The sequence below is a fragment of the Akebia trifoliata genome, chromosome 13 (assembly GCF_017979445.1).
Source record: "Akebia trifoliata isolate Shusen 1 chromosome 13, ASM1797944v1, whole genome shotgun sequence".
NCBI classification, from domain to species: Eukaryota; Viridiplantae; Streptophyta; class Magnoliopsida; order Ranunculales; family Lardizabalaceae; genus Akebia; species Akebia trifoliata.
Genome location: NC_141387.1, coordinates 1,085,741 through 1,098,235, shown reverse-complemented (window position 1 = coordinate 1,098,235; position 12,495 = coordinate 1,085,741). Strand labels below are relative to the sequence as shown.

The following is a 12,495-nucleotide window of genomic DNA, read 5'->3' as shown; positions in this document are numbered from 1 at the left end:
ACAATATAGTATAAACCCAAGAACATGTGTGCATGATAGTCGGTCACCTAAGAGCCCTACTGCACGAAACACACACTCAAAAAAAGTGATGATGGCTTATGGGAAAATGGCCTCCACCATTTGGCGTTTATAATCCAAAGTATACAAAGTTATAATAATAGAAAACCACATCAACATGACTTTGTTTAACATTACTAGTCTATTTGACAAGGGCCTTCATGTCAGATATGTGAGATGTCAATTTGCAAGATTCTCCTCACTCACTCTCTCTCTCCTCTTTATTTTTATCAATTCGAGGCCCTTACATCTCTATATATATACCTCTCCAATTGATCATCTCTTCACCTCACTCACAACCACTCTCTCTTTCTACTTTCTTTGTTGTTCCATTCTTTCTCCCAATCTTTTTTCTCCAATTAAGTTCCACTTTAATTCCATTTGAATTCCAATGGCTACTGTTGAGGTAACCCAAATCATAGTTTTGTTTATAATGTTTTTTTTTAGGCATTTAGTACTGATCAGTAATTAGTAGGTGAAACTGGATTTTGAATCCAGATCGAGCGTGATATCAACAAAAACAAACATTACCAACTTAGCAAGTTGGCAACCACAATTTTATTTATTATATTTAGTTATGGATCAATCCATCACTTTTAGCTAATTAAGTTAATACTGCAACCTGGTTTCAAAACCCGATGAGAAGGCGAAACCCGATGAACCCATCTTCCGATCGATCCTTATACCATGGTTTGCTATAAATTTCTTGGCATTCAAAAAGTTCTATGTTGCAAAGCTTTTTTTTAATGATCTTGGATGGTGATTTTTTGCATGGAAAAGTTTGTGCCTTTTCCCAAGGGAAATCTTGGGGATGTACAAAACTTTGCAGTAATTTGTGATCGATGTAGATGACATAATTGGATGATGTTTGATCTATTTTTTAAATGACCCATTTTATTGTGCTTGCTACTAAATTTTTAATGTAGAAGATTGGGTTAATATAATTCATATTATGGTACTACATATAAGCTATCTATCTGGCATAGTAGGAATTATATTAGGGTCTTAGTGATCTCGATTGTATTCCCTTATTCGATCCAATTATCAAGTAATTTCTCAAAAAACTTCAAGGGAGTTTGGTAATAATCATTTTTAACATTCTGATTTCAGATTATCAGAATCATATTATAAAAACTGATTTTCAGAATCCAGAATCCTATTTAGCTATACTATATATTAATTAAAACATGATATGAAATTTTATACACCTTAGCATTAAAATTACCACTCTAATAAATTTTTGCAAATTTATGTAACATATAAGATTCTAGAATCATATTATGGGCAAGAATAGGATTCTAATATAGTAATATTGAATCATTTAATTTAGGATCTTTTTTCTGTTAATAATCAACAAATGGGTCTTGTATTAGGTTGTATCGGCAACAACTGCATTGCCAGAGAAGGACACAACTGAAGAATTAAATAAGACTCAAGAGACTACAACAGAAGAAGTTGCACCACCACCCACTCTAGAGAGTACTACAACAGAAGAAGTGGCTGCGCCACCTGCACCGGAGACTGTCGAAGAGGTTCAAAAGGTAGAACCAACCGAAGTCGCATCAGAGGAACCGGCGGCAGAAGCCGAAGTCACATCAGAGGAACCAGTGGCAGAAGCCGTAGTTGAAGCGCCCGTCGAAGCTGAGAGTAAGGAATTGGTGGAAGAACCCAAGGCTGTGGTAGAAGAGACAAAGGTTATTGATGAAGCGACTAAAGAGAAGACTGAAGAAGAAACCAAAGAGGTGACACCAGAGCCAGCTGTTGAGGAGACCGAAGAAACCAAGGTGGATTCCGTGGATGAACCCGAAGTTGCAACGGAGGAGACTACCACCAAAGAAGAGAAACCAGTTGAAGGAGAAGAGAAAGTTGAGAAAGAAACTACTCCAGTTGAGAAAGCAGAGGAATAGATGGTGATTAATGTTGCATGAATGAGTGTTATTAGTGATGTTTGTGTAGTGGAAGAGTACTCTTTATTAGGTTGCATGTGAGATGGGTAAGTTTTAATGTAGTTGTTTAAGAATCGAATGAAAGGTGGATGGTACTGCTAGGAGTCTAGTAATAGGAGCAAAACCCATTGGGCCCACAAATGCACATCCCACACGTGGCAAACATGCAAGGGTAGGAAGCATAAAACATTGACCAAAATTGATGGGGGAATGTTCACAATGAGTTTTGCCATGTGGAGTGTGTGGTTTTTGGTTTCCAGGGTTTAAAGAATTTGGTATGGGTGCTTGTAATTTGCTTGTCTTTAGGCACGAATAATATATTATTCCAGTGTTTAATAACTTTCAAATCTACGTTGATATCTGCCTATGGGAATGTTTCACTCGAACTAAGCGTTTGACCACTTGTCAACAAATGGGTCAGCATTATGTGGTGTCACGTGATAAGGTCGATGACACGTAATTTTAAATCTCATCCGAGACCGAGACCGAGATCACTCATTCCATATATCTCAGTATCATCCACCAACGAGATGGATAGATAAGTCAAACATATCGGGCGAAATTTAAAATCACAATTCATTTTTCTCATTGTTAAACAAGAATGTATTGAAAAACTCGTCCAAGACGATTGGGTTTCTTTCATGGACGAGATGAGATGCAAAAACGAATTTTAAAACCATGAGATGTCATGGCACATCATGTGCCTAGGTTTGCCTATAGAAAGTAAATATATGTATATAGGATACCTGAAAATGTGCCAGTGTGCCACTTTTTACTTGTGAGGACCATAAGAAATGTTCAGATAGTGGGGTTAAAAATAAATTGGGCCAACAAATACAGTTCGATGGTAAAGAGGCAGTCAATGGATTGAAATCTGATTACATATGATTGGTATCTGATAGTTAGATCCGATCCAATATGAAATGTATTCTTCTAGAGCTGATTAGAAAAATCATATTTCTGAATCAGTCCTAATCCAACCCAAATCCATTTAATAAAATAATATATACCATATACAATATATCATATAACGAATAAAATTGAATTTTAAATATAACTATGCATCACTTATATATTTCGAACACATGTATTATCAGATCGGGTCCCTATCAAATGAGAAGATGGTTGATCTCGAACTGATCTTATAAATTGTATAAGATTGGATTCTTGTAAGAATCCAAATCCTTGAGATACAGTCATTTGGTCAGAATGGATCAAATTTTGACTCTGATCCGATCCACAGACAGCCCTATCTGGTAGGGCCACTTTGATTGTTCAAACTGTCTCCTATATGAAGACCAGACATCGTGGGCCCAATCAATTTATCATCACTAGCGAATAATGCTTCTATAACCTCGCAGTAACAAATCATTCCTTACGTTGTCTTCCCACAAGCTGACATACACAAACCAAACGACTGAGTACTATAGAGTATAGCCAACCATTCATTTGGTGCCACGTAAATAGAATGACAAACATAAAAAACAATTATTAGAGAAACTCTACTGTCACATCAAATTTTCTTTTAAACACTCCAATCATTCATGAAGACTAATATTCTGATGAGCAATATTTAAGCCATGTAAGGGTAATCCAGTTTCTTAGTGTCTTTAATTAAGCTTTCGTACTCAAGCATTTAGATGGAAGGATAGAAATAGCATGCAAGACAATTGCATCTCCAAAAAGAAAAAACCACTATAATTGTGTTTCAATGTCATCACCTCCAACATCTTCTGAATCCTTTTGCAACGACGATGAGCCCAAATCAAGTTTAAAAAATAAATTATCTCCACATGGTTCTCAGGTTGAACCTGAAAAAAAAAAAAAAACCGGAAAGATAAGTAATATAGACTTTCAAGTTGATATTGGGAGGACAATTGTGTTGAGTTTAGTCCCACGTTGGACACAAACTGCTTTTTCTCTTCTTATAAGCTCCCGGACCTCTCCACTCAAAATCAGTTGGCAATGCAACATGGCCCCGCACGTGTGAGATAGACTGGGCCAAAACATGTGGAGATATGTACTAGGTGACGTGGAGGAAAGAAAGGTCCACTTTGATAGCATAAAGTCAATATAGATAAATAGGAAAAAGACATTGGAAATTTTCTCTCTATTACAATTGCAAATTAATTGGAATACGTTTTAAATTAATATTCATATAATTAAAGAAAGTTTAAAGCTAATAAAAATATAATGAATTCAATAAATAAACATGATGAATTTAATTTAATTTAATAAAAGGAAAAAATTGAGAACTTTAATTACCATATAATTTTTTTTTTCTTTTCATAACCAGATTTAAGAAAATTACATATGGAGCATGAAAAGGGATCACTATGTGAAAAAGTGGTAAACATATTGTCAAGGTCCATCGAATTTGCTTGGATTTAGCAAAATTCGACTAGACTTGGCATCGAATTTACCCATTTTTTCACATAGAGGATGACACACTAAAATCTATCTCTTATAGTCTTGTTCTTGGATTTTCTTTGGAGAAGAAAACCTTGAAAAAGACTCCAAGATAAACAAAACAAGAAATAGATGGGGAGGAAAATAAATTAAACCCTAGACGGAGACTCTGTGAAAGAACGAAGAAAACCTAGAATAAGATCTATTGATCCCTGATCAATCCACTGCTAACAAATTCCCACGTGATGGCGATCGATCAAGAAGTCAAAAGAAACGTGCATGAAAATAGTAAAATCAATGGGTTATGATTGGAAAGATCGCTTTATAATTTATCTTGTAGATGCCTTTTATATAATCAATCACTTTGAAGAAATCAGAGCGTGTAGATGCCTTAAATAGATAATCATCAAAACCGAAAAATGAGTTAAACACTAGTTATCAAGATAATTAAGAGAAGTATTTTGATATATATATGGGAAATGTTCAGCACCCTAAGCTTTACCACACACTTTAACAAACATTTTTTGTCCTACATGGGTTAGAAGTTTTGGAATGGGCTGATTTTTGGTGAGGATGATCTCTATGATTAGAAGATCATCCTCCACAAAAATCAGCCCATTCCGAAATGTTTAGCCCCATGTTTACAAGTTGAAAAATCGTGGACCGTCCTTTTTTTGTAAACCATTTTTGAGAGGGTTAGAAGTTTTGGAATGAGTTGATTTTTGGTGAGGATGATCTCCTCACCATAGAGATCATCCTCACCAAAAATCAGCCCATTCCAAAACTTCTAACCCATGTAGGACAAAACACATTTGTTAAAGTGTGTGGTAAAGCTTAGGGTGCTGAACGGGACCCTATATATATATATATATATATATAGGGGATGGTTCAGCAGCCCTAAAGTTTGCCAAGTTTGGTGCCAAACATTTTTCAAAATATGGGTAAGAAGCTTTGGAATGAGCTAATTTTTTGTGAGGATGATCTCTATGATGAGGAGATCATTGTCACCAAAAATCAGCCTATTCCAAAACTTCTAACCCCATCAAAAGTGATTTAGAAAAATTGGATGGTCCACGATTCTTCAACTTGTAAACTAGGGTTAGAAGTTTCAAAATGAGCTGATTTTTTGTGAGGATGATCTCTTCACCGTAGAGATCATCCTAACAAAAAATCAGCCTATTCCAAAACTTCTAACCCCATCAAAAGTGATTTACAAAAAATGTTTGGCACCAAACTTGACAAACTTTAGGGCTGTCGAACCATCCCCATATATATATATATATATATATGACTCCTTAATTGTATCCATAATACAATTGTATAAATGTTTTGTCCATTTCAAGAAATACAAATTCTTTCAAAAAGATCTCCTACTCAAGCATTTATAAGGATGAATAGAAATTGTATCAAATACCATATATTGTATCTCAAGAATAAAGTTCACTATGTTTCCTTGTTATTACCTCTGATATTCTCTTTCTTGACTTCCTTGAGCTAAAGAACTTGTTGAAGATATATAAAATTCATTAGCTTCACATATATGGTTCTCAGGTTGAAGCTAACTAATATGATAGAACTGATCGGAATGATAACTCCTCGTATTAAATCTACTAATCAAAGACAGGAAGAACTTTAGTACTTTACTTTGAAGAAATCAAAATGCCTTGAGGATTAAGGAATAATTGTCCATATGCCGGAATAAAGTGATACACTGAAACTAGCAACATGAGAAGTATTTTTTCTCAACGATGTCGTATTTTCATAGATTAGTTGAAAGAAAATTTGTGATTGTCAAGAACAGTAATTACTTTTACAAGGATCAGTGAATTCAGTTCATTATCATAAAATTAAAAAATAATCAATAAATTAACTAAATAATGAAGGGGTAGACATAACATCAGATGAAGGGGTACATATACGGACCAGTCTTCTTACCATTTTTCAGGCTTTCCAGACGAAGCAATCAGATGAAGGGGTAGACATAACATTAGAGAGCATTAAATCTCCTCCAATAAACTGGATTAACTCATTTCCTTGTAATTACCATTAAAATTTCTTACTCCGACTTCCTTGAGGCGAAGTAGAAAATAATCCCAAGAAATATGAGCCCAGTTCACCAATGGAAAGTCTTCCATCTCTAAAGAGTTGTCCATGGGTTGAAACTGTATGGAAAAATGATCGAAAAATTTAATTATAATAGACTCTAAATCCTAAATTCCTCATAATAAGTCTACAACAGTGCATAATGTGACTAAAACTTTTACCTTACGGTTAATTTTGAGGTAACCCAAGACTAGTGTGAGAGTCTCTAGATGAGCTGAAAGGCTTAGTGATCTGATTAAAATATCTGTATAGCTCATCATTGTCCTTATTAGTTGGAGCTTCAAATGCTTCAGATGAAATAGTGGAGGTAGATGGCTTTCTAGTAATTCCTCTGGTACAAGGATGATCTTCTTATATCACAAGCAATCACTAAATGTTATTAGAAAAGCGACACTTGAGAGCATATTTCACAGTAACAATTTGTGCATTAATTTTATGAATTAATTTAAATTAGGCTAACTTAAATAGAAATAAAATCATTTTTGTAAAAACGTATAAAATTTCTAGAATCTTGTAAAGAGCCTAGGAACGTATATGACATTTATTTATAAACCCTAGGGCGGCTACCACAACCTCTTTCTAATCACACATGATGAAATTGTCATTCTAAATATAAAAAACAGGATATTTACGAAAAAGTGATCCATTTTTGACGAATTTACGATTTCAGCTCACTGTTCATTTTAATTACCAAAACGTGAAAGATAACGAATTCGAAGGTTTTTAAAGTGACTGTTTCATAGGTTTAAATCAAAGAAGGAAAGTTCTATTTTCCCTATTTGATTCAATCAAGCTATAATGTAAGAGAAATAACATTCCACGCTTCGTTTTTATTGTTTTAAAAAATGAAAGAGAGGGAAGAACAACTATTCAAACGTACCTCGGCCCACTCAGGGACTAGTGTCAGAGTTCCTGCGTGATTAAAGCTCTCAAGAAGATTCCTTAACTTGAGAGATTGAAAAGCATCAGTGTTGGTCATACCAAATATCAATTTGGCTTCAAGATTGGGACTCGAGTATATTAAAAATGGTTCCAAGATCTTTCCTGTATACTCCAAGGATACAAGATTTGGGGCATTAATATCAATCTTTTCAAGCTCAAAACAATAATAGATCTCCAAGCTCTTGAGTGTATCGCTGTCAATCTTAAGATGTTTCACTTTTAAGCCAAGCTTAATTTTCAAATTCTCGAGACAACAGCATTTAGAAATCAAGGACTGAAATAAATCTTCTGAAATATGGAATTGTTCGAGTGATAGAGTCTTGAGACTTTCAAAAACAATGATACTAGTGGGCATAAAAATCCAACTTATGTGGAATTCTTGGCTAGGGCTCTCCATTGTAAAGTCCGACAAAAATAACTTTTCGATCGAAAGCAAGCTCTCTGCGGCACGACCTTGCACAATTCTGAAACTTGGGTTGTTCCGAAAACTATTGAATGATTTCAGATTCGGAATATACATATCAAATTCCTCTAAATCGTGACAATTATGAATCTTAAGGTACCTTAGTTGGATATTACTACCCTTAAGTGCTGTCAATTCTTCACAGCGTATCAGGCTCAAGTCCTCAAGAACTTGACAATTAGTTACCACAAGACGCATCATCTGATTTGTAACACGTACAAGACGAATATATAAAGTCTTGAGAGACACTAGATTTACCTCACCAAAATCTTTGAACTCACATTGTTCCAAATGCAATGAAGTTATCAATCGACAACTAAATAGATTGGGAGGCAAACGATACCTTATATTGGGTATTCTGCGATACATTATCCTGAGATCAAGTACCTGAACATTATGCATGATTGGCCAATCTATCCATCCATCAAGTCAACTAGCCAGATCTTCGTCCTCAGGAAATGGGTATATCGATGTTACTTGAATACGGAAACTTTTTACGTTCATACCAATATCGTATAGCATGAACGTTTGATCAACGAAGAAATTGAATCTCTCTTTGCGTCTCAGCCTCTCGTGGGCTGTTAGTTGTCGTTGACCTTCGCCTGATGGATCTATGAAGAGAGTCTGATTGAAATTCAAAGTGGGGAGAAACTTGTAGAGATGTCTCCATCTTTTAGAGATGATGGAAGTACATACTGCCTCTCTAGTAGGGATGAGAGAGATGATGTTGTGTAAGATATTATCAGGAAGTTTGCTGATCCGATCTTCGTTGGTCTCTTGTTGAAGATCCATACTTTTAACCTGAGAAATGAGAACACAGATATATATATATGTTGTCTTCTTCACGATTTCACATAGACAGACAGAAGAGCGCTTTTAGGGTTTGATAGAAATTTCTTTTTGTATAATTGGTAGGCGAGAGACTGATAATAAGACAGCCGTTATGTATCTTGGGTTAGCACGCATTTGCTGTTAAGAAATTTCTTTGCTAAAATGATGCACCATTGGCATATTACCACGTGTATTAAAAAAATATTTAAAATAGAACTCCTAATCCTTCTCTCCACCGATCAATCACAATTTTCTTTTTTCAATACAAGTGGTGTTATGCCATTGGTTCATCAGCTTAGACAGAAATTTCTTAACAGCAACTTCGTATTCATCTTGAGTGGTATTAGCAGCCGTTGTTTTAGTGGAGAAAACCTGATAACGAAATTACCATATTTGATTTCAGTGGTTTTCTAGGGTTTTGCCACCGAATTTCCAAAGAATACGAATTTGCTGTTAGGGAAATATCTGTGTTAAGCTAGTCAACCAATAGGATGTTGCCACGTTTGTTAAAAATACTTAGAATCCGAACTCCTAATGGCTTATAAATTTTCTCTCTCAATTTTCACTCCACCAACCAATCATGCTTACTTTTTAATACAAGCGGTGTCATGCCATTGGTTCATCAGTTCAGCACAAAAATTTCCTAACAACAAATTCGTACTCACTTCCGAAAGAATAAGATTAAGACTTCAACTCTTACCAAGCGTGGTTGGACCCTCATAAATGATCAAATTGGCAATCCAACACCATATCTTTCTTGATTCCATGGTAGATTTAAGATTAAAAAAGATAAAAGAAAAAAAAAAAAATCTGAAGGAAAATATATTTTTAGAGCTTGATCCAAGTTGTTGAAAATGAATGGCTACCGAGTTCCTAAATTTAAAATTAAAAACATGGTGAAAATTAACTATTTCTTAAGTTTCTTTTTTCAAAGTTTGTATAATTTTGACCTCTACAATCAATTATGTGGTATCAGATCATGCTTTTGGATATCACAAGGTGCGAAACCAAGGAATGTATCTTTAATTTTGGGTGAAAAAAAGATTTGTATGACATATTAAATCTTATGTTTATGCATTTATAATATGCTCTTCTATGTTCTTTGAATATTTGATAAACCCCATGTATTATCAAATTGATGACAGGTTGCCCTTGATCGAGCTTATAATGGGTTGGATATGGTCTGGATATGAGTATGTCCATATTCATATTTGAATTTTTTATTTGGATTCATATTCGGATCCTAATTGCTAAAATCATATTTGAATCAATTACTTTCATCAAATCCATAGGCAGATCTGATTGAATTAATTGATTCAGGTCGGTTGGGTTGGATAATTTTAAACCATTTAAGATTATTTCAAATAAAATTGCTAAAATGTGGCCAAATGATAACTTGAACTCAAGTCTTTTCCATTTTGAATTGAAATCTTGACCATTACACAAAACTATGAGTATCTCAAGTCATTTCCTTGTTAATTAGGGACTTTCTATTTTTGGATATTGACTGATTAAAAGAATACATAACCTTATAGGTATTTTAACTTTTTTTTTTTCTAAATATTTATTTTTAAGGAATCCCCAACATCTCATCCATTTGTTTTATGGAGAGCCTCAAATCAAGTTAACTTCAATTTTTTTTTTGACAAATCATTTTACATTCAGATCATAATAAAAGAAGAGTTGTGATTTTCTGACGCCTCCTTTGACATATGCCCCCATATGTTTGCTGACATGGGATGGGTTAGAGCCATAGATTTTTTTCATCGGGCTACACAATTGCACATTTCCATAAATATGTGTAGTTATGTATCCCAAGGAAAAAGAATCTATGATTCTAACACATACCACGTCAGGGGCGGTCATTATTCATAAAAGAATGATCAAAAATAGAAAGTAATCAAAGAATTATTCATAAAAGATTTTGTCTACATTTATATTTGCTTTTGCCTGCTTATTGTTCACTGATCGATCTTTATTGATATACATCCGTGTTTGGTTTCCATCGATTTCTGATTGACGTATTTGTGTATCTATTTGAATAAAATATGATTCTTAATTTTTATTTTTTAATATGTTGTAATGGGAACACAGTTTAGTTTTAGGCCCAACATAATTTCTTAAATATAGATATTTTTGGATTCGAGGTCCAAAACTAGCGAATGAGATATTAATGAAACGAAACCAATTTCTATAGTTTCGTATTATCAAAACAAACCTATAGAAATTGACAGCATCATCATCGAAGTTTTGGTTTGTAATTGGGACTTGATTTTAGATTTAAGCTAAACAAATGCTCATAAACTTAGAAAATTTTAAGTTCGAAGCCCAGAATGAGCAAACGAGATCCGAATTGAACAAAATTAATTTCCATAGTTCTGTATAGTAAAAAAATATATGTAGGAACTGACAATATTGTCATCGGAGTTCTGATTTGTAATTGAGAGTCGATTTTAGGTTTAGGCAGAACAAATGTTAACAAAGTTAGATATGTTCAGTTTCAATGTCTAAAATAGGAAAACAAGATCTGATTGGAATGAAACTAATTTTAATAATTCTATATAGTGAAAATAAAAATGTAGGAACTGGCGGCATTGTCATTGGAGTTCCAGTTTGTAATTGAGACCCGATTTTAGGTTTAGGCTGAACATATGCTCACAAACTTAGATATTTTCGGGTTCAATGTCCAAAATGGGCAAACGGTATTCGAATTGAACAAAAATAATTTCTATAGTTCCATATATTGAAAACAAAATGTGGGAATTGACAGCATTATCATCGGAGTTCTGGTTTGTAATTGGAAACCGATTTAGTTTTAATTCAAACATATGCTTATAAACTTAGGGTATGTTTGATTGCACATGAAAAATAGGGTGGAAAATCAATTTCCATGGAAAATGACATTTTTCAAGTGTTTGATTGCATATGGAAATGGAAATTCATTTTCCACCCCATTCAAAAAGTCCACTAAATCATGGACTTCATCCTTAATTCTTCCCTACCACCACCACCACCATTACACTAACCTCACCATCGTCGTCATCGCCGTCGCCGTCAACTCCGTCTCAGACCACCTTCCCTCTCTCTCTTCTTCTTTTTCTTCTTCTCCTTCTTCTCCATCCCTCACCTCTTCCACCACCACCACCACCACGTTCTCCCCCCATCTTCCTCACTTACCTCTGTTGCCATCTTCGCAACCGTCACCTTCGTCGCCACCGTCATTACATCCTCTCCCCTCCTTCTTCCTCGTCATCTTCTTCTTTTTCTCCCCCTCCTCTCATCTTCTTCCTCCTTCTGCTCTTCTTCTTTTTTCTCATATTTTTTCATGATTTTATCCAAGTGAAATCAAACAATGGAATTTGATTTTCCAACCCTACCTATTTTTCACAACTAATTTTTCATGGATTTCAAATTCCATGGAAAATGACTTTCTATGCAATCAAACATACCCTTAGAAATTTTTGATTTCAATGTCCAAAACGGGCAAAAAAGATTTGAATGGAATGAAACTAATTTCTATAGTTTCGTATGTGAAAACAAATATGTAGGAACTAATGGCATTGTAATCGGAGTTCTGATTTTAGGTATAGGCCGAACATATGCTCATAACTTAGATATTTTCGGTTTCAATGTCCAAAATGAGCAAACAAGATCCAAATAGAACGAAACTAAGTTCTATAGTTTCGTATAGTGAAAACAAATCTGTAAAAACTAACGGCATCATCATCGAAGTTCTGGTTTGTA

General features: G+C 34.4%; 2 protein-coding genes across 2 annotated transcripts; one reads left to right on the top strand and one right to left on the bottom strand.

The window, feature by feature from the left end:
* The first annotated feature begins 304 nt into the window (after nucleotides 1-304).
* LOC147387140 (uncharacterized) lies at nucleotides 305-2,342 on the top strand. The gene is made up of 2 exons (XM_086420873.1): nucleotides 305-463; nucleotides 1,431-2,342. The coding sequence occupies exons 1-2, from the start codon at nucleotides 449-451 to the stop codon at nucleotides 1,962-1,964; spliced, it is 549 nt and encodes a 182-aa protein (XP_086276999.1). The 5' UTR covers nucleotides 305-448; the 3' UTR covers nucleotides 1,965-2,342.
* Nucleotides 2,343-6,433: 4,091 nt separating this feature from the next.
* LOC147387139 (uncharacterized) lies at nucleotides 6,434-8,322 on the bottom strand. The gene is made up of 3 exons (XM_086421503.1): nucleotides 7,396-8,322; nucleotides 6,677-6,862; nucleotides 6,434-6,574 (listed from the first exon to the last, which is right to left on the bottom strand). The coding sequence occupies exons 1-3, from the start codon at nucleotides 8,320-8,322 to the stop codon at nucleotides 6,434-6,436; spliced, it is 1,254 nt and encodes a 417-aa protein (XP_086277629.1).
* Nucleotides 8,323-12,495: the final 4,173 nt, after the last annotated feature.